The following is a 27445-nucleotide window of genomic DNA, read 5'->3' as shown; positions in this document are numbered from 1 at the left end:
GTTTCATCTCCACAGAATCATCAGTAAACTATTAACAAAAAGTATACTTTTTCCTTCCCACCCCAATCCCTTGCCCCTATTTTTGCTTGTAAAGATGGTATTTTACACCAATTCTACAGGTGCAACAGCATTCAGGCACCTCACACAAAAACGCCGTTTGAACTTGACCCTCGGCAATAGGATGCTGGACTCTGAGTCAGAAGCTTGTGAGTTTAAGCCCCACATCATGACTTTGAACTTATTGTCTAGCTTGACACTCCAATGCATTGCTGGAGTTGCTGTCTGTTCAGATGGACGTTAAAGATCCTGTGGTACTATTCATAAAAAAGAGGGGAGTTGCTTTTCAAATCATGTCCTAGCCAACAATCTCCCAAATAAAATTAGTCATTCACTTTGTGGCAGGGTGTAGGGCACTGCTTAGTACAAATTGGCATTGCTTTTGTCTACAAAATACACAATCAATGCACTTTACAGCAAATCCTTTGAAAAACTTTGAGATTAACAATGTGAAGGTGCTGAATCAAATGCAAGGAATATTATTGTGAATTTCGTGCATGTAAAGATCTAGTGCTAGTAATTTGATCAGCAAGATAAATAAAACTCAAGACAGTGTATGGGAACAAGTTTCAGTCTCATGACTAATCTGAGCATCAACATGCGTCTCTAATGCATTCTACCCTAGCACCACAAAATTCATCCAACCTGAAAATAAGTAGATGACCTAGACACCTGCTTTAACAGGCATCGCTAGACCGGTTTGTAATAATCTCACCAAGAGAATGAAATGACACAGCCAAATTGCTGCTCTGTGTTCAATTATTCAATTTTTAATCAATTGATGTTGTTACAATTCAGCTAAAATACAGTTTAAGTACTCACAAAATCTGACCAATGTTCTAAAAAAAAGCATGGGTTGGTGATTTCTAAATTTAAAAAAAGTGGCAGATGTACATGCATACATTTTAGTGGCTGGTCCAAGTGTTTTTGCCAGGTTTCATGCACAAGCACACAATTAAGCCTCAGAATTTCCATTCAGTAACGTGTATGAATGGCTGAAGGCTGCAGTAAAAGCAAATACACAAAACACTATCTACCCTATCCGCCGAAAGTTCAAAGCAAAGGCCGATGTCTAATTTTCCCAGTGAAGGTTTTACAGATCTTTCACTGTAGAGATTTGCGGACAAGAAAGGAAGAGTCAGCGTGGACAAACACTTGTCCCTTCAGGCTTGGGACTTTTAACTTGGATTTAGCTCAACAGACTGTGAGGTTTGGACAATCTCAAGTTGAGTTTCCATACAAAGGAGCTTTAAAAATCATCGCGTGCCAGCAGCTTTCTTTCCATTTTTTTTATTTCAACAATAAAAGAACAAATCATGTAAAAAAAGCTTAAAAATCCTCCAGATGAATTTCTACCCATCTGTGTCAATCTATTTAATATATATACACACACATATATATATACACACACACACAATCTTTATTTTGGACACCCAAACTAGCTGGGTAGAATAAAATAACTGAGCCCAAAAGTGATTAGTCCTTAAGCATTCAATGAATTAGATGTTGTGAAATCCAAGTATGTTATTACTGATCTTAACCAGCTCATCTCGCTCAGCCTCAGTAACTCCTTTCCAACTGGTCTCTTATAAATAAAATGAAAACAAACCGATTTTAAAAGGACTATTTCTTGCATTGCACTGAAAATGAAATGATGGCAAGACTCTTTTGACTTTACTTTTAGTCAGACAAATAACTATCAAGAGTAAAGAAAACTTTTAACAAAAAAAATCACAAACGGGAGCAGCCATGCACAGCTCCTTCCCCCAGTGCAATTACACTGCATTTTTAAAATAACTTCACAAAAAAAACGCATTGGAGACCGACTGATCTGAAACCTTTCCCAATGACTACAATGTGATTAAACACTCAGAGGGTTCTCCGCCCCAAAGTTAAGCCACCATTATTCATGTTGAAACTTCATTGTCTTCACATACAAATATTCACTTTTCAGTTCAGAATCGGTTCAAAGAACACAGCAATAACATAAACGTACTCATAAACTGTGCAGTAAAAAGCATGTTGTTAACTTATAAGCTCGCAACTCGTTTTTCAATAAATATTTCCAGGCAAGTAAGGAATTCATCTTGGTTTTAAAAAAGAGGGGCCAGATGGGTTTCCTGGTTACAGATGCTCTTCAGAGATGGAGGCATTCAGTATGCGACAGGAGGGATGTCTTTGTCGAGGTCACTGGGTCCCATTCTTCAGTACTGTTACTAGACAATAACATAAAAAGTCTACCTGTCTCAGTCACACCCTGATCATTGATCAGGAAACCTTCCTGAAGAGGTTTGTTTTTTTTAAAAAAAGAGACAAGAAACAAAACACAAAAAACAAGAAGTTATTTTCCAAAGCTATGTACCATGGACACAAATCGTGTTTTCACTCAATCTTTATTACTACACACCTTCTCGAGCTTTCAGATTGAAATTTAACACATTTGAAGTTATTCTAAAACATTTTTTTTCTCTTTACGTATTAAGTGAAGATTTCATGCAGTACAAAGCATCCCAGCTGATTCCTTCGCTATCATTTAACACAAGCGAGAATCCAGCTGTTGAGTCAGCAAATGGTTCACAACACTCTTAAGTCCGGAAAGACTCATAACTAATTGTGGAACAATTACCAGCTTTTTCTCGATTTTCAGAATGCATATCAGAACCACTGGGGAATTTGCTAATTTTTCTCAATGAAACTAAGGCACAAGTTGTGACCAAGTTACAGTCTCTGCACACAAGACACGCTACGGAAAGTGATATCAGCGTCTTGTGTTTTTAATTGGAAAAATATCACAATGTAACAATAAACACTGGGTCTATACCCCTCACTGTCCCCAGTCAATTGGCAGTGGTGAGGTGGGCACAAGAAATCAAGTACATAGTTTCCCTGTTGTTAAGATTAGCAGGTTCAAATAAGGGTACATAGAGAATGAAAAGCTTTACATATGTACAGGTTTCAGCAGGTCCATCTTATTTTCAAACTCAATCAATCAGGAACCTGACTGGAATTGTGTTTAATGAAGAAAAAGATGTGTTTAGAGTAAATTGACACAAAAGAGTACTCAGTAAGGTGGTCAGATGGACCTCAGCATCCAAGAGGNAAAAAAACACTGGTGAAATAATGAAAGCATCGATCAACATTATTGAGACAACACTTCTGCCTCTATTTGTGCCTAAATTCCCCGTGAAATGATTTAACCTCCAACTGACTGAAGTCATTTCTTAACTTTGGTAAAATTCTCCGCAGCTTTTATGTTACTGGTTAGAATTTAGAGCTCATGGCTTATATTTCGTAACAGGGAACACTCATGATGAAACTACATTCTTTTGGTTCCAATACCTCCATCCATAATAATAGTTACATTTGATATAGCGCCTCAACACGTTGACGAGACATCTCAAAGCACTACACAGAATGTATTGTAAAGTGGATTCACTGTATATTTTGTGGTCAAACCGACTGCACATAGTGTATAGTAGTGTGCAGCCAATTGCACACAGTAGTGCCCCACCATCAGTTGTGGATTCAGTGTAAAACCCATGGCAGGTCAATGGTTTTGTGGCTAACATTTGCCATCAACCAACTGATTTCTGTGAGGAGAACTAGCTGTGATGCCTAACTCAGGCTCTATTCAACCGTTTCCAATTAAAGTAAGAAATTTGCAACCTCGGATTACTGATTTTTCCATTCTAAAGGCAAAGTGAATCATGAGAAACACTTAACTAGTTCCCCAACAAATACTTTTGACCAGAATCCCTACAAGTTATAAAAATCACACAGCTAGGCTTATGGCACGTTGTGCAACAGGTATTTAACTAGGATGTTTCCTCAATTTAACAAAACGTATATTAAGTTATGGTTATGCAGAATTAAATTTCCTTATCACATAGCTTGTGATAATGTCCTATCACATGGCTATCTAAAGTGAGCTCAACTCTGCTTCAAATTCTGATATAATGCCAAACAGAGAACAGGTTTGTTTTCCATTCCCAACACAGACGTTGCTCATTTTAACAAGCACAAAAATGCTAAAGTATTAAATCAATGAAACATGCTTTGTGACCATATTCAAAGCTAAAATGAAATTGATAAATTGGGGAGGGGAAAGAGAAACATTTTCATTAGGACTGTGGAATGGAATTCACTCAGCTTGGTGTGAGAATATTAACACCATAAATTACAGTAAGCTATATTGAACATTAGCTGAATTATACACACACTACTGATAGAGCAGGGGCTCTGTACTGGTCTGGAAATTCAATATTAATCCACATCGTCTTCCACATATAATTAGTCAGCAGAGCATTAGTTCAAACACAACAACTGCTCATGTTTTTAGTTATAACATCACAACGGGTTTGTGGTCCATGTACAGTTTGCGTGAATCCACAATTCTCTTTTTCTTCCCCATTCAATTATCATGTTTTTTTTAATAGGTCAAAATAAAGAGCTGTAATTGCAGCCTGCTCTTATCAAGTCAGCCCTTCTGCCTTGCTCTTAAATCAGAAAGCCGGAAACCAGAGCAACAGCGTGGAAGAAAAATATCCATTACCACAGAGTTCCTACAGACCATCTAACATTTGGGATGTTCTAAACTAAATTGACCAATTCAACTAAGTGGTGATTTCTCATCTCTATGGTTCATTCAATAAGTCAGTTCAGCATGGTTGAGAACTATTAGCAACCTAATTGATTTCCGCCTCAAAGTTTGCCATCTAGGGAAGGTTTGATTGGGAAGAGGATAGTGAGGGAAGCAAAATCATGAAATACTATTTCTATTCAAACAAGGTATTCCTACACCTCCGACACGTTTCGAGTGAAGCCAGAAATTACAAGGTCACCTTTATAAATGAGAACATTGAGACTTCCTATGAAAGTTACTTACACAAGTAATGGAGTCCTTAATGACAGCAGTTAGAGGTCATACAATAATCCAATAAATCAAAGATGAGAACTTGCTTCTAGATTCGATATGTAAAACATCAGCAAGCACACTAGTTATTTAAAGTTGAATAATTTCTGGAGTTTCACTGTAACTCTTGTTCTCAAGCACCAATACTTCCCTCTGCAGGAAAAATCCAATCTTATTTGCAGCCTCCCATGTATCCATTTGTGTGTAGTATAAGTATATGGATACATCATTCCCCACCCTCTCTTTTGATCCAACCCAGTGGGAGCATCAATATATTTAACAAAAGACTTGATGCGTACATGAGGTAGGTGAGTAGGAAAGGGGAACACAAGGGATGGGAAGGTGGCTCATGGACTATAAACACCGTCAGGGACTAGTTGGGCCAACTGGCCTGTTGTAGTTCTGCGTCATGCTACTCTGTTATGCCACAATGACTTCCTTTCATACAGATGTAAATATACAAATCAGGGCTCCAAGATTCGAAGTTCAGCACCCCCTGAAATAGTGCTCCAGCCTTTCTGTAAGTAACAGTGCTCCATAGTATGGAACTTTTTAGGGTTAGATTTTTAGTTGGGGCTGGCGATAGCTGTCTAGGCCGTTTAATTTTTGGGCACTTAGTTTAATTTCCGGGTGCCGTTATTTTAATTTTGGGAGGATCTAATCCTGTTTTTTGTTGGCATCTTTGTTTTTACCTTTCCGAACTGGAAAAATAGGACGCAATGTACATTCAATTCTTGCCGTCTTTATCTGGCATCATGTACAGTTTGCCTCAAACGGAACGAGCAATTTGTGATGGAGGACAGTACGCTTGGCTTTGTCACGTGTTCACTGGTTTGGTTTTCTCATTAGGAAACAGGTGCCATGGCATTTGTATTTGGTTAGGTTTTTTAAATTTCAGGGGTAGTTTTACATGCGTCTTGTGTTGAGGTTTTGTCAAATTTACTTTGAGCTCATTAATATATTTACAGATCGTGATCATACATTAGATCCTGGTCTATGCTAAATAATCCAACCTCAGCTAGGGCTGAGCTGGGAGCTCAACTATTGGGTTATAGTAAACGCCGAGCTCGTAAGGAGTCAGGGAGAGAAAACTAATGGTTTACACCTTGTGTGAAGGACGCTATATAAATGCAAGTTGTTGTATTCAAGAGCAGAGAAAGGCAATGCCTGTACCACGCAAAATATAGTACAAGTATCAACACAAGTAAAAATGGTGGATTGGGTTGGAAGAGAAAGGTTTGGGTAACACTTTAAGCTTCAGAAAAACAAAGAATTTCGTAGGTAGTCCCAAAAATTCTTTTTTAAAAAAGTCTCCACTTGACAAATTTCACTTCTTACACAATATTCTTGCCAAGTTAGGTAAAGGTGCACTTCAGGTTGGCCTTAGGAAAGAGAGTTTTAATCATCCACACCAATATTTCGGAATAGATAAGACATTGATTCACCATTGTGGATTCTCCGAATGGCCTCAGACAGAATCATGCTGATGTCGACAGTCTTTATTTTATGGCACTGGAGTTTCTGGAGTTCATGTGGGATGGTATTAGTGACGATCACCTATGGAGGGGGAAAATTAAATGGGTCAGTGCTTCCCTCTTACTCCCTACGAAAAATCAGCGACCATCAGAGGTCAAGCCTTCATCCTTTATGCCGCTACCCTTTGGATCTCCCTCTCTTGCCTCCTTCAAGCCCATCAAGATCCTCCTCTTCAACCGCCTCCTCCCGCCTTCCTCTCAGAAATGATAATTACCACAAAAAATAATAATTAAGTTCCTCTAATCACAATATTAGTCAACAGGTGCCAGTTACCTCATCAATTGCTGATTCCTCTATCAACTGAGGAGCATCAGAGGACAACACACCGTGCGTTGCCATTACAAAGATTTTGTATGCTCCTCTCTCCTTCAACGTGTCGGCAGCTGCTAAAAAGCTGTCAACGTCATCAATCATGTCGTCCTGTCAAACATTCAGTGAACAGCCTGTTACCAATTTCCCTTGGAATAGTTCTGTTTAACATTGTAGAATTTTATGGGGTTCCTTAACTCAAATGGCACGAGAAACAAAAAAACGCTTTGCTTACAGGTGTAAAAGACTGCTGTCTATTTTTGGCCTTAAATAAAGAGAATTTTGCAAGAATGTAGTTATGTCATCCTGCTTCTGAGTCAGACTGTTGTGGGTTTAAGCCCCCACCCCTATTGGTATTTTGAGCTTATAGTCCAGGCTGACATCCCAATACAGTGCTGCATTGTCAGAGTTGCTGTCCTCTGAATGAGAAGTTAAACTGAGGTCCCATTTGCCTCTTCAAAAGTAAAGGGAGTTTCTCCTGGTTCTTTAGCATCTATCTGAACAGACAGATAGAAATGTTGGAGTGTCTGTTTTGGAGTGTCAGTCTGTGAGTTCAAAGTCCCAACTTGGGCTTGAACCCTCAACCATGATTCAGAGGCTACCAACTGAGCCAGGCAGATATCTGAAACAAACTTAAAATAGAATTATAGTACACAAAATGATCAACTTCATCTACTAACCACTATGATGGCTATTCTTCCCCCAACATCTCCAACAACTGTGATTGGAGGTTTCTCCTTTGGAATCAGCACTAAAAGGAGAAGAAAAATAAAAGCAAATTATTATGCCGCAGGACCTATCTATCTTCTATCCTGATAGACGAAATGTCTCTGTATCTGTCTGTACGATTGAGGTAGAGACATGATTTATACCTCATCGGAAAGATCTTGCATGTGGGAGTTCATGGGCGTATTTTTTGGGGGGGAATCTCCTATCATTGATGAGCTATATTTAAAAAATGCTTTAATTAAGCTCCCAAATATGAGGTATGCATGGTATTCTATAACTAAGTAGCAACAAAGGAAATCACACACCCTTCTGGAGAGATAGATTTATACCTCATTGGAAAGGTCTTGCAGGTGGAGTGTCATGAGCATATTTTTTTGGAGGTGATCTATCATTATATAAAGTATAATAATACTGAAATCTACATTCCATATTGAATCTTCGATTGGGTGCATAGCTCGTTTTTAGATAAACCATTAAATTCTAGCCCGGAACAATCCGATCTTGGCAATTATTGGGCAATATCTGCTGACAAGGCAAATAAAACCATCAAGACTTTTCCAATTCTACACAATGGAAACTGAGGTTGGAATTCAATCAGCTAGATGTCATTAGCTCTTCATATCCGAGCAGCTGTACACTAGGTAGAGTAGCATAGTAATACCAGTGTCATTTGAACTCTCAAATTCGCTTATTTTTACAGGTAGGAACAGGAGTAGGCATTCATCGAGCCTGTTCCATCATGGCCTGATGTACCTCAATTCCATGAAGATATCTGGCCTGAAAGTAAAGATTTTTAAAATGTGTTCGAAAAGAAGAAAGTTTATATGACATTTTAGTCCTAGACACATTGTGCTCAATTTGTCTGGCAACCTCTCATACCAAAGTGGTTGATACTGTAGAACTTACAGGGCATCTCCAGACTGGGGTGTATGGCTGCTGCATTTTTCACCATAGGTGGTGAATGTCTGCCATCCACCATGTCTGACTCTGCATCCTGAGCTTCACCGTGAATCACTGCAATCCCCAGACGCAACCGCTCAGCGAAGGACTGCGCTCTGAAACAGGAAGCCTTCACTAAACACAGCCACAAGAGAAGATTTCAATCCCTGAAACTCTGGAACACTCTGCCTCTACCCCTCTGGTATCCCCCATCTTCAGGTTGTGCCTGAAGACCTTCCTCTTTAACCGTGACTACCATCACCTCGTTCCTCCCTATGGCTCGGTGCCATGCTCCGCCACTGTCAAGTGCTCTGGGACATTACCCTGCATGAGGGGCGCTATATAAATGCAAGTTGTTGTTATAGCTAGTGCAGTGAGTCTCCTGCCTTAAATTGAGCACTTTGAAATGGTAAATACAGCAGCTACCCTGGTCAACACATGCAGTGAGCAAAGACATCTCAACAATGCTACAGGGTAAATATTTCTTGTGCGCAAATAACTTTTTTATTCATTGAGTAGTTTTTTTTTTAAAAGTAATTTTCCTTACATTGTCACAGTGTGTGGTTCAAATGTGAATCTGTATTATATGGCGCTGAATATTCCTCGAAGATTCACAGACTGGGGGCGCGAGAGGAAAGAAAGACATCACCACACACTGGAAAATAGTTGGTTCCATCAGCCAACAATGCTTCGGTCTCTTTGGTGGTGAAACAACTACAATAGATGTTGGCATCAGAAGGTTGGCTCCTTTACATACTGAGTCATAAAACACTCTTCCTTTTACTCTAGAAATTCCTTCCCTATCTTACCAGTAGACACATTTTTAATCCCAATCAATTTATTATAAGTTAAAATCTCCAACTACTATGGTTGGTCCCTTGCTAGTTGCCATCCTTATCTCATCCCACAGTTCCAGATCAAGACTATCACCCTGGACTGGGGTTTATAGCAACCCCCAATAATAGTTTGCCTCTGTTGCCATCCATTAATTCAATCGAAAGTGATTCTGTGGCTGCCCTTTCCTTTTTTAAAATCCTCTCATTCATGCTTCAATACTGGAGCTTATATATACTGCCACGCCACCTCCTCTTCTCCTGATAACATCCCTGCACGTTGTAACCCACCACTGAATGGTTTTCCCACCTTTTGGCAGATGCTGGTGACTTCGCAACAATGACTGCATTCCTGTAGTCAGGAATCTATAAATACCATAGAGGGGACAAAAATAAAACCAGCGTCAATAAAAAAAACCTTACATACAAACTTGCATACCTACCTACCCCAAGCTGGTTTTCAAGCCAGGTTGAAGCACCATGGGACATCAGCCCAACGTGAAAGGCGTTCCATAAATGTCAATTTGTATTGTGTTGTAAACATGTCAGTTGTGTTATTTAATAATACTCCATACTCAGTTCACAATGTTCAAGCCAATGCAACATAGTTATGAGACAAAGGTGTCAAAACATAGTATTAAACAATTGTAGGTATTTTGATACGTGCGGTTTAGTTTTAATTTTAAAAATCTTGGTGATTTTATTTTGATATCGGTTAAGATAGCTATGTCTCGACTCCGGCTGTTACACTATTTTTATATCAATAGGCCAACAACGGTCTCCGTATCACTGTGAATCTTACCTCTTCCTGGATGTACTGCAACAGGAATGGAGAAGCTCGCAGATTGTCAACAGGAATATTGAAAAATCCCTGGATTTCTTTCTGGTGTAAATCCATTGTTATGAGGTGTGTCAAGCCTGGAAAAAGCACGGGAGAAACACCACAAAAGGTCTGTGTTATATCTGGGCATCAGATATTGTTAAGCGCCTTGGGACATCATCGACAAGAAAGGCACTCTATAAATTTAAATTTGCATTGTCCTGTAAACACGTCAGTGCATCCGGAAGCAATGAAGATGGCAAAGTGTCTACATCTATTCACCTGTCAAGTGAGATTTTAAGTCATTACTTTTAAAATATGTTTTATCTTTAAGAAAAACTGTGCCACCAATTGGCAGAAAAGAGAAATTGCAGCGTCAGTTAAACACAAAATGAAAGAAAAGTACATTGATTGTCCTATAGTCAGCAGTAAATTGAACTTAGTAATCTCTATACCACACCCCACATACATTTACATAGGACATAGTTACATGTGCAGGGTTACAGCAGGGTTACAGCACAGAAATACATAATTCATCTTAAATAGTCTGCACAAGAAACTCCACTCTCCTAGTCCCTTCAATTCCCTTCTCCTTCAAGTATGCTAAATGGCAGGCTTGTCCAAAACTCACTAATAGAGCAGTCAATTAAAATAGGGTGGAGGTTAGGGGGGGGGGAGACAAAGAGAGAGCGAGAGAGAAAAAGAGAATGCGTGAGGGAGGAGAAAAGACGGGACTAGAAAAATTAGCTTATTTAATAAAATTTGAAAGACACAAACAATTTAAATCAACATCATTCAAACAAACACAAACCAAATGGAAACAGCTTGTTGAGCATGACTCCACACAGCCGGAGTCCACTCATTTAGTAAAATAGCTTCCAGTTTTCACGGCAACTTAGAAGGGAACAAATCCCCATGGTAGTAACCAAGTCAATAAACACCTCCAGCTCTTTGAGCACAGTAACTTTAGCAACCCAATACACTGCTGACAACATCATAAGAGCAGCACCTGAGAACCTCTCCTGGTTTAGATCATTAGACAAAGTGGTGGGCTCAAAGGTATCAGGTGTGAATGAGCTGTGGTAAAAGGACACCTTAATTTGCAAATCTACCCTTTAGGGTGTTCTTGGATCCCATTACATGCTAAACATCCCTTTCTCTAATTAAAAATAGACAGTCTGCATTAGTTTATAGCAGCATCACCCCCTGTGTCGGAAGGTTGCTGGTTCAAAGCCCCAAGTTTGAGCTCAGGCTACACTGACAATTCAGGGTAAACTGCAATGTTAAAGGTGCTCTCCTTTGGACGAGACATCAACTCAAAGTCCCGTTGGCCTGTTCAGGTGGATATTGGAGATCCCATGGCACTTTTCAAAAAAGGGGAGTTTCTCTCTCCTGGAGTCCTTTACAAAAATCCCCCAAATAAAATTGGTTATTCACTTCACCGCTGTTCGTGGGCCATTAACCATACATGAATTTGCATCTTATTCACCATCAAGACGGATAAATCTGTGAGGCACTTTGAAACTTCCTACTTTGACACAAAAGGTACTGTATCAAGTGTAAGGATGAATTATTAGTATTATTAGTATGATTATATTCACTCTACGAATTGACTCCCAAGAAATGTTATTAGGATTTCCTGCACAATCCCGATTTCATCCCAGCAGCCGGGAGAAGGAGAAAGGAGAACCAGGGAGTAAGAGTGTACAGGTCCGCTCACATTTGGTTCCTGAACGCTGGAACCTGCAGTACGGAGAGCCCTCTACCAAGACGTCTAGGTCCACTTGACAAAGTGGGTCACGAAGAAAGAATAAAATACTATTCTTTTAATAATCTCAGATGTATTTTTAGTCAGACTAGTACTTGAAACCCAATTACTGAGAGTACTCCCTCGGGAGACTGTGGAAGCAGAAAGTGTTGATTCTTTCAAGAACAAATAATATCTTGGGATGCAGAATATACTTTGGGACATGACATGTGCATGTGACTGCCAGGATGGTGGAAGGTGAACTGGATGAACCTTGGTCTTCTTTTGCCTAGAAAATTCTTAGTTATGCAGATTATAATCCATAGATTAGATTGTGAAGAGCATCTTCTATAGCAGAGCACAACTCACCAGCTTTACACATCATGGATGCCATTAGCTTAGACACAATGGAACCTCGTTTCCTCATTTTACACTGCTTGCTGTATGGGAAATAAGGTATCACACCAATGATATTCTTGGCACACGATGTCTTACAGGCATAAATCATTATAAGGAGCTCCATAATAGTAGTGTTGACATCCCTGTTGTACAACAGAGGACAAGACATTAAAAATTTGTTCATGTGAGATTTGACACAAAAAACATTTTAATATTTTCACTCTTGGACAAGCAATTTTGTCGATTTTACATACATGAAAGCACATTATACAATATAAAATGAACTGCCAACCACAAAATGAACTCCCTACCATTTCCCGCAAAAGTACAATCCTTCCTCCCTAAATCACTGAGCTAGATTGCTATGCCCAGAATACTATCAACAAATGCAAGGATTATTATTATTATTATCAAGGCTCTCTCAATGCAACTCCCAGAGGACACGATAATCCACCCCTCCTCTCTCCACACATTCTCATCCGTAGAAACCCGAGACAAGTTAAATCTCAGCTGTCTGCGGATGAATGAATCTCTCTGTGGATGTTAACGAGCAAATCAAACTGAACATTTGGTTCACAGTCCAAATAATCCAGCTGTCATGTGTCCATCCAGAACAATTTAGAGCAAAGTTATCAAAGTCATTTATTTAACAGGGACTTGAATGGGGGAGGGGGGGGGGGTTACTTATCTGGCTCCACTTATTTCTATTGAAAGATAAATTTGTTATCTCATTGACAATCTGCAACCTTAGCATAAGTAATAGTTGTGTTGATTCCTCAAATGTTAAATCAATGGAATTGCGTCTCAACAACAACACTACATTGTATAGCACCATTCACGTCGGGAGGACGTCCCAGGGCGCTGGAAAGAGAGTTACGGACCCAAGCTGGGGTGGGGGGTGGGAAGGGCAGTGAGATCGAAAGTATGGTCGAAGAGGAGGGTCTTGAGATGGTTCTTGAAGGTGACGAGGGAGGGGGTGAGGTGGAGAGGGTGTGGGATGGAGTTCCAGAGGCAGGGGACATGAAGCAGGACGGAACCCGCTGAGCGGAGGGAGCGAACAAAATGGTAGGGTTTAGGAGGTTGCAGAGATATCAATTTCTCCCCCCACCCACCTTCAGTCACCTCCCCACTCTTCTGCTTGGAATCAAGCAATGGTACTGTTAAGCACTCTGAGACACTACCCCAGTGAAGGGTGGTCACTTTTACACATGTCAGCACTGCACATTTTGTACTAACTCACTATTAGTTAAATTTAGTTCTCCGGATAGTCAGGGCAGAATGAATAACTAAAATTAGAAATAAGTTGTTTGTAAATGAACCACACTTTCGACAAAAAAAAACACTACTGTAGGCAACATTAGCAATGAAGGACAATAATCAACATTTACTTGGCATTTCCCTTTGTATCTCACTGTGGTCACAGGTGGAAAATCTGAATGTTAATGTTCAAATTCACGTCTCAATGAAAAAGGCAGAAGTCACTTTGGCTGTCAGGTCTTCAATACTGAGTGAACATCTGTGACATCTTGTCTGGCTTTCTGACACTCTTTTGGATCACTGTACGCTCTAACGTCCGTCTCTCTAACGGACGAGAGACAACTTTCTTCAGCTCAACGTGCAAAAAACCGAGGCCCTCCTGATTGGCTCACGTCAGCGCCTCCGCACCTCAGGCGCTGACACCATCAGCATCCAAGGCTGCACTCTCCACCTCTCAAAGCCAGTCAGGAACCTCGGCGTTTTGTTCGACCCTGAGCTGTCCTTTCTCCCTCACATCCGCACCACAACTGGCACCGCCTTCCATCACCTCCGGAATATCGCCAGATTACGGCACTACCTCACCCCTCACGCTGCTGAAACCCTGGTTCACGCCTTTGTCACCTCAAGGCTGGACTATGGGAACTCTCTCCTCGCCGGCCTTCCCGCCACCTCCCTCCACAAGCTGCAGGTCATTCAGAACTCTGCAGCTCGTGTACTGTCCCGCACCAGGCTTCGGGACCACATCACTCCCACCCTCGCTCGCCTCCACTGGCTCCCCATCCCCCAGAGGATTGATTTCAAGATCCTCATCCTCACCTACAAGGCCATTCACGGCCTTGCTCCCTCCTACCTCTCCAACCTACTATCCCCCTACCTACCTGCCCGTACCCTCCGTTCCTCTGGCTCCGGTCTGCTCCACATCCCCCGCCCCAACCGCCCTACCATCGGTGGTCGGGCCTTCAGCCTCTCAGCCCCGAGGCTCTGGAACTCCATCCCCCAGTGCCTTCGCCTTGCTTCCTCCCTTTCCTCCTTCAAGGCCGGTCTCAAAACCTTTCTCTTTGACCGTGCCTTCAGCTCCCCTCTCGACTCTCTTCCTCCTCCTCGCTCCCTCCCTTCCCTCCCCTCACCCTGACCATTTCCCCCTCCTCTCTCCCTCCCTTCCCTCCCCTCACCCTGACCATTTCCCCCCTGCTCGGGTCATGACCCAACTGTGCAGCGCCTTGGGACGTCCTCCTGACGTGAAAGGCGCTCTATAAATGGAATCTTGTTGTTGTTGTTGTTGTAACCAGAAAGAAAGCCCAGACTTTGCAATTGAAGATCGAATTTCAAATTACATCTCACTTGAAGGCAGAATCTAATTCCTTGTAGCCCCACTAATTTGCTGTGGTTTGACCAGAAGAAAATGCAACATACTCACACTCAAGGCATTTCACTACAGCACTTACTTTGAAACAGTCTGGATAATAAACACATCTTTCCCTCTGACAGACTCTTGAATCTGTACTCTTGTTTCTGCATCAAAAAAAAGGAAAACGCTATAAGTGAAAACCAAACGTTTCAAAATAAGTGAGTATATCTAATACACTATCCTACAACTCAGTCCAGCTACCTCATCTTAGAGTTACCAGATTGGTTGCCTCAATGTGCAGTCATGAAAAACATATAAGAGCCACCGACGCAGTTAAGGACTTCTCCACAGTAACTGAGGGTAGAGTCTTAAGAGGTTTCCAGTGTGAACAAAATAAGGGGGTGCCCTTGTGAAGATGGAGAAGCCCACAAACTATAGTTAATTCACTTTCAGTATATTCTATGAAACGCTTTGAGACATCTCAAACACTTGATAAGGCACAATGTCAAATGCAAGGATTATTATTATGCTATAAGGGACATTGTTATGGCACAGAAGCAGGGCACATTTACTCTGCATTGGCCAATGGTTTACACAAACAGTGAAAAAGACTCAATGCTACTTAAATATCTGCCCTGTTCCATATTCCCATTCTCTCCCCCCTTTCCTCCCCTCCATACAAACCCATGTCGCAAAGTCATCCTTGATTTCAGAGCTCATCAGGACACTTGGCTTATGCACTAACAACCATCTGTCAACACTTCAAACAGAAAGTCAACACAACCTGCTGTGTGACAGCCTCCAATCTTAAACACTTGCTCCCACTACAGCAACCAAGCAGAAAACAATTCCATAGGTGGCCTACAGCACCGAAACAGCCCTAATCAAGGTGACAAATGACATTCTGTCCATCTGTGACCAGGGCTCCTTTTTCCTTTGACACTGTGGACCACTCTATCTTCCTCCACCGCCTCTCCTCTCACCTCAACCTTCAAGGTTCTATCCTTGAATGGTTCAGATTCTACCTCACACCAGCTCCACTTTGTCCCTACAAACAGCTTCTCCCCCAGCCGCCGCACGGTCTTGTGCGGTTTTCCTCAGAGCTCTATTCTCGGTCCCCTCCAACCTGTACATGTTCCCTCTTGGTGACATCATCCGTAGACATGGGGTCAACTTCCACATGTATGCGGATGACACCCAATTCTACCTTTCTGCCTTGACTCTCGACTTCAGGACCACTGACGTCCTATAGCCTACCTGTCAGACATCAAAACCTGGATGAGAGCCAACTTTTTACAGTTGAACGTCAGCAAGACTGAGGCTCTCCTGGTTGGCTTGTGCCAACGCCTCCGCACCTCAGGCACTTTTAGCATCAGCATCCACAGATGCACACTCCACCTCACCAAGCCAGTCAGGAACCTAGTCGTCTTGTTTGACCCTCACCCTCATACATGCCTTCATTGCATCCAGGCTTGACCATGCTGTTGCCCTGCTCGTCATCCTTCCCAACTCTTCCCCCCCCCCCCCCCACCACAATGTGCAGATCATCCAGAACTCTGTATGTCGTGTCATCTCCTGCACCAGCCTCCGTGACCTCATCACACCCACCTTTGGCCGGCTCCCCATCCCTCAGAGGACCAAATTCAAAATTCTCATCCTCATCCTCAAGGCTCTTCCATGGCTTTGCCTCCTCCTACCTTCCAATCTGCTAACTCCTTACAACCTGCCTGTTCCCTCCACTTAGCAGGCTCTGGCCCCCTCCATGTCCCTGCCCAGCCTGCACAACCATCACCGGCTGGGCCTTCAGGCTCGCTGCCCTCACCCACTGGAACTCCATCCCATATTCCCTTCGCCTCGCCCCCTCCCTTGCCTAATTCAAGGCACAAAGCCCTCCTCTTCAATCATGCCTTTGGCCATCCTCCTACCCTCTCTGTCCTCCCCACTGCCTGAACCCAACCATCCACCCCCTGCCCCCCGCTCAGCACCTTGGGACGTCCTCCCGACATTAAAGGCGTTTTACAAATGTAATTTTTAATTATATTGTACACAAACCAAAGACCATCTTTCATCACGTATCTGCTGTTGGATACACATCACATTCCATAACGCTTGTAGATATAAATCATATCTCATAGGTCCGCTTGTCTATTGTCAGATAAATCATATAATAATCCTTGAAGATGAAAAAGCACCATTTATTGAAACAATGATTCATTGGATTTTACTATAAAGTGTAGCAATTGTGTATGTGTAGGTGAACACAGCAGCTAATTTGTACACTGCATTGTCCCACAAACAGCCATGAAGCGAATGACCAATCTTAGCTGGAAGATTGTTGACCAGGACACTGGGAGAACTTCCTTTTTACCAATAGTTCAAGGGATCTTTTAACGTCCACTTGAACAAGCAGATGGAACCTCAGTTTAACATCTCACCTGAACCTGTGACAATGCAGCTCTCCCTCAGCACCGTACTGGAGTATCAGTCTGGACTAAGAGTCTCAGTGATATTTTCTTTGTTCAGCCGGGTGTCTGACACATGTGGAAACCCATTCCCATACTTATCCAAACCAAGCCGAGAATGTCACATTCACATGGGATGTCCAGAGACAGATTGTTAGAATGGAATGTGCACTTTCTCCCTGGAGGGACACAGCCGGCTTACCTGATTTCAGAAAGTATTAGGCGCAGGTTGGCAGGAGCGAACTCTTGGGGGCCCCATTGTGTGCATGGGGGTAATTGCTGGAGTCTAACTAGCTACAACCGCATAGCTTGCCATTGATAGCACTAAATGGCAAGCTTTCCCACTGCTTGTCTAGCTAGCACCACCCTACCTTTTAGGGTTTTGGTCTGCAGGGTTAAACAGGAGCTGGGTGGGAGGATTCCCTGCCCCTGTGACTCGTCTGTCCTTCCAAGTCCTGCCAATGCATTAGGCTGACTCAGCTGTCACGAGTCCTGGCGTGCGGTTTGAACTCACAAATTCTGACTCAGGGGTTGAGTGAGACTAACAACACCCACAGCTCCTCATGTATACGCTGTAATATCCTAGTCATTTTAATGAAGAACTACTGCAATGTCAAACTGAGCCATTGGGAACAGCACAGCATTCATTCTGTTACTTCATGCAACTTGACAGCAAATTCCAAATTAATCTTTTCTACCAATAGCAACAATAAAGTCACCAGCAAGGCAAACTGGTACCTTGTTTTACCACACAACAGTCCATGTCAGTGAATATCAAAATAGCTCGAGCTCAGTGATCTGTGAAATCCTGTTGCACACAAATCCATGCATTATTAACTGACGGAATTCACCTCCACGGCCGCACTGTAAATTAATACAACAGTTAAAGAATTGACCATTTTGAAAAATGACATCAGATAGCAGCTTTTGTTTAATATATATTTAAATAAGCTTTTGTTCGTTTACAAGAGGGAGCCTCAAACACACAAGCAGTTGGCGAAAACTTTGGAAACAGATGTCAATGTTTACATACAGTCATTTAAACCCATTCAGAATAGAAATTACAAAGCAGGATGTTATTTTATGATAAAAAGGTCCGATTTATAGGAAATTGACACACAGCCAATTCTATTGCGGCATATTTTACTAACACTGAACTGGTTTAAAAATAATTCCAACACTTCCAACTTCTCTTTTATTCCAAGTACGACAACCTCACTGCACTTAACTGGTGATTGATTGAACTGACCAATAGATGATGCACATTCTTCAAAAATATTTTTGGCATGAAGCAGATGTGACCTCCGTATTGCCGCAATACCACTACTCAGTTATTACAGAAACAGAATATTTTAGAACAGGAGGAGGCAAGTCAGCCTGTGCTGGAAACAGCATTAACATTACACAAGTCAGGACATTTAGCTCACAGCCTAGGCTGATGTTCCAGTGCAGTTGGAGGTGCAGTCTTTCAGATGAAACGCCAAACCAAGATCCAGTATGCCTGTTCAGGTGGACACTCATGATTTTGCGGCACTATTTGAAAAGAGCAAGGAGTTTCTCCCAACGATAAAAAGGTCATTCACCTCATGATTATGTGGGACACTGCTACGTGCAAATTGGCTGCTGTGCTTGGGCATGGGCACTAATCAGATGCAAGGATTATTTTTTACTATTATCATTATTACTAGCTCCAGAAGTGCAGAGAGACAGACCAGAGGCAGCTGGACTGTCCCCTGGTAGCTTTCAATACACTACAGATACAGGGAATCATCAACCTCCCAGCAGACGTGATTCAATAAGACAAAGAGACTAAGAGAATCCTAACATAACTCAATAGAAGTTCACAAAATCCAAATTCCAGGTTGTCCAAATTCTTAACTAGTGATAAACTCTAATGAAAATCATTGCATCTGGTACGAGATCATAGAATTATACAGCTCAGAAGGAGGCCATTCAGCCCATCATGTCTGGGCTGGCTTTTTTTTAAAAAAAAGAGCTATCCAAATCAATCCCACTCCCCCACTCTCTCCCCATAGCCCTGCAAACTTGTTCTCCCCAAACGATTATCTACTCTCTTTAAAGTTGTTATTCAATCAATAAGCTTCCAACACTCTTTTAGACGATGCACTCCAGATCCGAACAACTCCAGATAAGGAAACTTACATCAAAACAATAGGTTTGTTCTTATTTCTGACAAATAGGTTCAACACCCAATGTCAGGTTCTAATGTGGGCAGCCAGGGAAACAATGCAGACTGGAGTCTGATCCAGTTTGGGGGCAGAAACTTACACCTTAAAAAACAGGCCAGGCTGATCTCGTCACAATATCTGTTGAACATAGACCAGCTGTAATGGGTGCCCAAAAATCTAAAAGTCAAATAACTTGAGGGAGGAGAACAAGAGTTTAACAAGAAGAAGAATTACGGTATGAAGCAAACTGTTCCTTATGGGTTTCTGTCAAAGACTTTGGTTTGCCAATTAGCTTGGTCAGAATTCTCTCTCTGCATGGTTAGCCACTGTTGACCACTCTCTCAAATAGTGCCATCCAACTAAATAACTAATCATTTTAAAATTAGTCACGCACTCCCTTTTACTATTTTGTTTTTTCCCAAACCTACAAACTTTATCCAATATTTACAAGAATCATTGCTCATCAAGGAATAGGGACAAGTATAACGGGGAGAAATTCCACCTGGGTCTAAATTTATTCTATGTTCCTATCATCCCAAAGAGTTCAGAAATTGGCAAATTGTTGAATTCAGTCTCAAATTTGAACTGGTTGTCTGTTACCCCTAAAAAAAATTAAGAATTTGCCAAATTCTGGGCAAACTAAAATTTTAAGAAAAACACAATAAATCAAGATGCATATAGAATTTTACCCCCTAGTTACAATCCACAAACCAGGTCTGCATGATAAGGCTGTATGTACATTGTCCACTTACCTCGGTTAGATGCTTGGGAGACTTGAACTTTACCCAGTTCTACGCCAAGTCGCCTAAAATTGAAGATGAGGAATAGCCCTCAAAAATCATAACGCTGACTTTTATTAAAGAACTAAACAGCACAGAAACAAGGACCATTATTTTTTGGATAAGGAACAGAAATCCTACCTTCAACCTTATACCCAGCATCTTGCAACAGTGCACTGAATGTAAACAATGCTGGTATCTTTTCAAGAATGAATTAATAATAAAATTTTGCTCTAATACTTCCTATTGATGAAATTTTCACCTGTGAATTACAAGGCACTACAATTTACAGTAAATCCTTTGAAGTGCTTTGAGATGCCCGAAACGTGAAAGGCGCTATATCAAATGAAATTATTATTATTCAGAGCAATGGATGGAGTAGGTCAACGCATTGTATGCAGTTGTACTGAGCCATAAAGAGCACCTCACTTGTTGATAGGCGTAATAGTGAAGGAACAACAAAGTATCTTAGATCACCTAAGAGTGGAAAAGGAGGTTGTTGGCGTGGGAGGAGGAGAAGAGGGGAGGACAACCTAACCAATTCTGGATTACTAGCCAATGATCTTTCCTGGAAGGTATTTGGATGTATTTTGGGCAAGGACAGAATTTGGCTTGATCAAAAAGCCAACAATATTTAACCGTATAAACTTTGCACAAGTCACTGCCTCAGGGAAGGGAACAGGGATAAAGAAACTATTTCCACAATTTTGCTACTACAATATCTGGATAAAACATGGCACCAAAGAAGTGATGAACAAGCGAACAACAATAAGTTTGGACTTTTGGTCCAGATGAACCCAAGGATGAACTACACAACTGCCGCAACAGCAGTCAATAGGACAAATGGAAAATGGCCCAACTCCTGAATCAATATGGAGAGACGGATAAAATACAAAAATACAAAATGGGTCAAGTTTTTAAAAAGGGACAATTCTCCACCCAAACCAAAATGAGAGATCAGCAGAGCTTCAAGCTTTATTCCACCAACAGAAGCCAACATTCCTTCCAAACATTTTATTGAGTTGTATGAAGATGTAATTGAAAACCACATCTACCAAAATGGTTTTATGTAATACAGATACAACCTTGTCATTTATTTTTAAATTTAAAAAAAACACAGCAACAATTTGTACTTTGGTTGGGGGATAACATGCTTCAAAAACTAGGCAACTTTTTCAAAATCAGTGACAAGTAGGTAACAAATTTAGAATATGTAAGCTACAAAGATAATATTTCACTGGAGAATTGGTCAGCAAACTAGTTCGGTATTTGGCTCAGTACTACTGTACCCTCTAAGGAAACAGATAATCTCAAGGTCTTGCTCTTAATTTTAGAATATTTTAGACCTCAGATACCAGCTGCACCATGAAGGGTTATCCAGCCTATCAAATAATAAGAAACTCAATCACCTGGTTTCTTCGAAGAAGATGTATTAATGCGATTTTTACATCAGAAGCTTTGATGGTGAACAATTCTTATTCAGCTCCAAATTATACTTCAGGCAATATCATTCAGCATAGTAAACAAATCTGTAGCCTGTATTAAGGTCAAACCTCATGATCATTTATATAGCACCCACACTGTTATTGTTAATTATTTTTCTTCCTGGTTTTCTCCATTCCTCTTGTGAAAGCAGACACTCATCTATGGGATACAGACTGTGGTTAATGCTGCTATTATACCATGATCACTACTACAATAAACTCCTGATAACTTGGCATCCAAGGGAAAAAAATACTGAACATAAATAAATGCAGCCAGGATATTGGCAGCATGATGACTTAAGTGGTAGTGACAACTTAAGCCAAGGTTGAGTTATCTGTTACTGTTTTATTATCACAGGAGTTCACTGTTACATTTTATTATCATGGAGTCCTGTAGCTCAGTGGTTAGAGTACTTGCCTCGCAAGAGAGAGGACCTGGGTTTGATTCCCAGGCAGGGCAAAACATTGGGCAAGTTTCTTACTCTGCACGCCTCTGTTTCCCTAGCAGTAAGTAGGAATCCGTTGTTAGTCAATTGGCAGATCGGCTTTCCGGGGGCTAATAAGTCCTTCCAAAAAAAAAATGTGGTCACTCACTCCACGACTGTGTGCGGAACACTGCTGTGTGCAATCGGCTGCTGGGTTTCATAATATATATTTCATAATTATTATTATAATAATAATCCTTGCATTGATATAGCACCTCATTACATCTTTGAGACAACTCAAAGCGCTTCACAACATATACTATAAAGTGGGTTGACTGTGTATTCTGTGGGCGAAACACTATTCAGTCAATTCACTCTATATTATATTCTACAAAGCGCTTTGAGGTGGCTCAAATATGTGATAAGGCACTATATCAAATGCAAGGATTATTATTATTATTATTCAAATGTGGACCTAGAGAGACTGGGTGCTGTCAGTCCATGGAGACAAGGGGTGTTAAAGCCAAGCTCAGTTCTTTCCTTACTGAACATTCCCACACTCCCAAACCAGGGAAAGGGGAGGGGAATTTATTTGTTTAGGTCAGACGGGTGTCTGACACACATGGAAATCCATCACCATACAGAGAATTCCATGCATTACACTTATATATGGAAATCTCTCCCTGGAGGGGCAGATCCTGTTTACCTAATTCTGGAAATAAGCGCAGGTTAGCAACAGCCAAGGCTACTGCTCGAGTCTAACAGGCTAAAATCGCATAGCTTGGGGAGGGGAAGAAGGGGCACTCGACAGTGTTAGGTACAAGTGTCCTGTTTGACTTTCTGAGGGGAAAAATATTATTTATAAGAATTAATCACCCTGTTGAGTGTTAAACAAAAATAATAGGATGTACTTTTGGCTCAATATTACACAAGACATTACCATTCAAGGTTTGACCTTAAAAGGGAGCTCAATGGAATAAACCATCCAGTTAAACTGTATAACAAGTATCATTAAAAATGATATTTAAAAACATTTTCTTTTATCAGCATAGACAAAATAAAACATTCTACTTTTCACCTTCAATCTATTCATATTATAATATCTGATACTTAAGCTGTATCTGCACATACAGTTTACATCCTGTGAGAATGGAAATTCCTGCTTCAATAAATGTATTTTAATAAAAATCAGAAACTTACAAAATGCAGAAAATTATACAGCAAAAATTGCATACGTCTGATCTGAATAAATCGTATAATTGTACATCTTAGTCGTATATCTACCCAACTCATACATTGCATAAGTCAGATTCAATGTACAGTCCTAACTGATGCGACGTTATGTGAGGTTTACTATGTAAGTAGCTTTTACATTATCTTCAATTGACTGCACTATTTTTATCAGAGGCTGTGACTCCACAAGATTAATTACAGTAACAAACCTCGTGTTTTGACCCAAGCAACTTTTGTGATTCAATATTTTAAAAAATATGGAGCGACTTGTGGTAACAAAAAAGTCTCAATGTGTATGCCAAAATAAAGCAAGAAAACACATCTACATTTTCAATATGTAATTCAAAATCTTTACCGCTCATTACAAATATTTTAATTACTATACACCTGATAAACCTGAGATCATCTATACAGTAGCATCTTATTAAAAACATTTTTAAGAACTTGCAAGTGTGGACAGGCAAAATGTTTCAAAGTTTACAACAGTAGTTGCTGAGATACTAATGTTAATTAATGCCGCTGTAGATTGTGATCACATACACACACACACACACACACATTCTCTCTCTCACACACTGAAGTTTCTCCAGCAAACACACAAAAAGGGTGGGGTGGGTAAAGTGGGGAGTGGGGGTTAGGGTGAAAGAGCCATTTTCAAAAGACAACATTTACCACTGAAGACAGCTTCAGATTTTTATATATAAATAAATAAAATAAATAGGACATTGCAGCAGATTGCACTTTGTTTTTTTTGTTGGAGGAAGGCATAAAATTGATGGATTGCTTAAATGTATTGATTTGCTTTAAGCGGTCAATTAACTTCACAGTATATTCTGTGAAGCCCTTGGAGATGGCTTGAAGATGTCATACAGCCCTACATCAAATGCTAGGATTATTATTATTATTTACTTACTCTGAAATCTTCCTGGCCAGCTCAGCACAGGCCGCACAGGAGCTGGCGGAGAGGAGGACCAGACCACCCTGGGTTATGTTCATGGTGGGATCCAGGATTGAAAACACCTCGATACTCGCCTTCAGCACAGACTGGGACCTGAGCAGAGGGACAGAACACTGAGGTCAGACACTCCACACATAACAACACGCCATTTATATATATATATATATATACACACAGCCACACAGAGACACAACCACACACACAGCCACACACACACACACACAACAGACACAGCCACACACACACACACAACAGACACAGCCACACACACACAGACACGCAGAGACACACAGCCACAGCCACAGACACCACAGCCACACACACGCACAACAACAAGATTCCATTTATTGAGCGCCTTTCACGTCGGGAGGACGTCCCAAGGCGCTGTACAGTTGGGTCAGGACCCGAGCATTGGGGGGAAATGGTCAGGGGGAGGGGAGGGAAGGCAGGGGGCGAGGAGGGGGTAGAGAGTCGAGAGGGGAGCTGAAGGCACGGTCAAAGAGGAAGGTCTTGAGACCGGCCTTGAAGGAGGAGAGGGAGGAAGCGGCGAAGGCACTGGGGATGGAGTTCCAGAGCCTCGGGGCTGAGAGGCTGAAGGCCCGACCACCGATGGTAGGGCGGTTGGGGCGGGGGATGTGGAGCCGACCGGAGCCAGAGGAACGGAGGGTACGGGCAGGTAGGTAGGGGGATAGTAGGTCGGAGAGGTAGGAGAGACACACACACACACCCACAGACACAGACCCACAGACACACACACCCACAGACACACCCACACACACACAGACACACCCACACACAGACACACACAGACACACCCACAGACACACACACCCACAGACAGACACACACACACAGACACACCCACACAGACACACACACACCCACAGACAGACACACACACACACACACAGACACACCCACACACAGACAGACAGACACACCCACACACAGACACACCCCCACACACACAGACACACACACCCACAGACAGACACACACACACACAGACACACCCACACACAGACACACACACACCCACACACACACCCACACACACACAGACACACACACCCACAGACAGACACACACACACAGACACACCCACACAGACACACACACACCCACAGACAGACACACACACACAGACACACCCACACAGACACACACACACCCACACACAGACACACCCCCACACACACAGACACACACACCCACAGACAGACCCACACACACACAGACACACCCACACACAGACACACACACACCCACACACACACACCCACAGACAGACCCACACACACACAGACACACACACAGCTTTAGGGCCTCTCACAACAGTGGATCACCATTTACAAGCAAAAAAAACAAAGACGAGAGCTTTCCCTGTAACCCTCCCACAGCCACAGCGCCTCACACACCGGCAAACCCCCACAGCCCATGTGACCCACAGGGCCGCCCCCCCCCATGTGACCCACAGGGCCGCCCCCCCCCCATGTGACCCACAGGGCCGCCCCCCCATGTGACCACAGGGCCGCCCCCCCATGTGACCCACAGGGCCCCCCCCCCATGTGACCCACAGGGCCCCCCATCAGCACAGACACAGTGGAGGGGTTTGGATGAAACTCCCTTCAGCTGAACGTTGACCAGAGGAACCCATACTCTTTGGCTCTCGTCACTGTCTAAAATCTCACGGCTCTCACCTCCTCCACCGACCCGACCTCCCCCTAAAACTCTCCGATCCCGTATGAAGCCTCGGCCTCAGGTTCGACCCCCAATTATCCTTCTTCCCCACATCCGGTCTCTCACCAGCACCGCCTTCTTTCACCTCCGACGCATCGCCCGTCTCCGCCAATACCTCTCCCCAAAAGCCGCTGAAACTCTGGTTCGTACCTTTGTCACCTGCCGTCTGCTCCAGTCTGGGAACCCTCCGCCGGCCGGGCTCACCGCGGCACTCGGCGTTGGCTGTCCAGCAGCAGCCACACCGACTGCCCCATTCCCCACCACACTCGCCAGCCACCCCGGACACAGACCCGGGGAGTCAACCTCTCCTCCCTCATCCCCATCTCCCCCACCCCTGCCTCACAACCTGGACCCCCCTCCCCTCACACACACCCTTCTGTCAACCGCTCCCTCCACATCGGACTGCAAAATGTCCGCTCCCTCTGCAACAAGGCCCTGGTCATCAACGATCTCATCCTTGATGAGAGCGTTGATATCATGGCCTTAACGGAAACCTGCCTCACCCCAGGCGACACCTTCCCCCTCACGGAGGCCACACCACCCGGCTACACCTCCCACCACATCCCCCGCCCCAACCGCCGTGGCGGTGGTGTTGCCCTTATCTCAAGGACACCACTTGCCCTATCCCCCTACTCCACTGGCTCTTTCCCCTCCTTCGAGCACCTCACCCTCTCCCACCCCTCATTCCTCTCCCTTAAAATCCTCCTCCTCTACCGGCCCCTAAAACCTCTCCCACCTTCATCTCTGACATTTCAACACTCCTCACATCTCTTTGCCTCTGCTCTGATCGCCTCATCATCCTGGGCGACTTTAACCTACACTTCACCCCCTCCTGCTCCATCTCCACAGACTTCTCTTCCCTGCTCTCCTCACTCAACCTCTCCTTACACATAAACTCCCCCACTCACAGTCACGGCCACCCACTCGATTTGGTGATCACCCGGGGCCTCAGTGTCTCGGATGTCACTATTACCGACAAGGCCATCTCTGACCACTACTTCATCTCCTTCACCACCTCCACCCCCCTCCCCACCTCCACCAGACCCACCACCATCTTCTACCGCCCTTGGAAGAAGTTACCCCCACAATCCCTAACCGATGCCTTGGAGTCCTCTGAACTCCTCTCCCTCTGGCCTTCAACCCTCACCGACCCCTCTTCTCCTCTCTCCCTCCTCCACAATACCCTCTCCTCCACACTCGATACTCTTGCCCCCATCACTTCCCGCACTGTCTCCTACTCCCGCTCCTCCCCCTGGTACTCCACCCACCTCCGCTCACTGAAGAGCCAG

General features: G+C 42.8%; 1 protein-coding gene across 5 annotated transcripts; it reads right to left on the bottom strand.

The window, feature by feature from the left end:
• Positions 1–802: 802 nt before the first annotated feature.
• Positions 803–25878, bottom strand: prpsap2 (phosphoribosyl pyrophosphate synthetase-associated protein 2). 5 transcript variants are annotated; one of them, XM_042341035.1, is made up of 12 exons: positions 25770–25860; positions 24372–24509; positions 20290–20342; positions 14984–15050; positions 12252–12424; positions 10118–10233; positions 9626–9681; positions 8450–8598; positions 7495–7565; positions 6779–6925; positions 6415–6526; positions 803–2338 (listed from the first exon to the last, which is right to left on the bottom strand). In XM_042341035.1, the coding sequence occupies exons 1-12, from the start codon at positions 25853–25855 to the stop codon at positions 2319–2321; spliced, it is 1188 nt and encodes a 395-aa protein (XP_042196969.1). In that variant the 5' UTR covers positions 25856–25860; the 3' UTR covers positions 803–2318. The 5 variants fall into 5 exon arrangements, with proteins under 5 accessions (XP_042196969.1, XP_042196971.1, XP_042196968.1 ...); XM_042341037.1 differs by lacking the exon at positions 803–2338 and having other exon boundaries at positions 3517–6526; positions 25835–25878; XM_042341034.1 differs by lacking the exon at positions 803–2338 and having other exon boundaries at positions 3517–6526.
• Positions 25879–27445: the final 1567 nt, after the last annotated feature.

Source organism: Callorhinchus milii, unplaced genomic scaffold (genome assembly GCF_018977255.1).
Source record: "Callorhinchus milii isolate IMCB2004 unplaced genomic scaffold, IMCB_Cmil_1.0 Scaffold16, whole genome shotgun sequence".
NCBI classification, from domain to species: domain Eukaryota; kingdom Metazoa; phylum Chordata; class Chondrichthyes; order Chimaeriformes; family Callorhinchidae; genus Callorhinchus; species Callorhinchus milii.
This window is presented reverse-complemented; position numbering and strand designations above follow the sequence as displayed.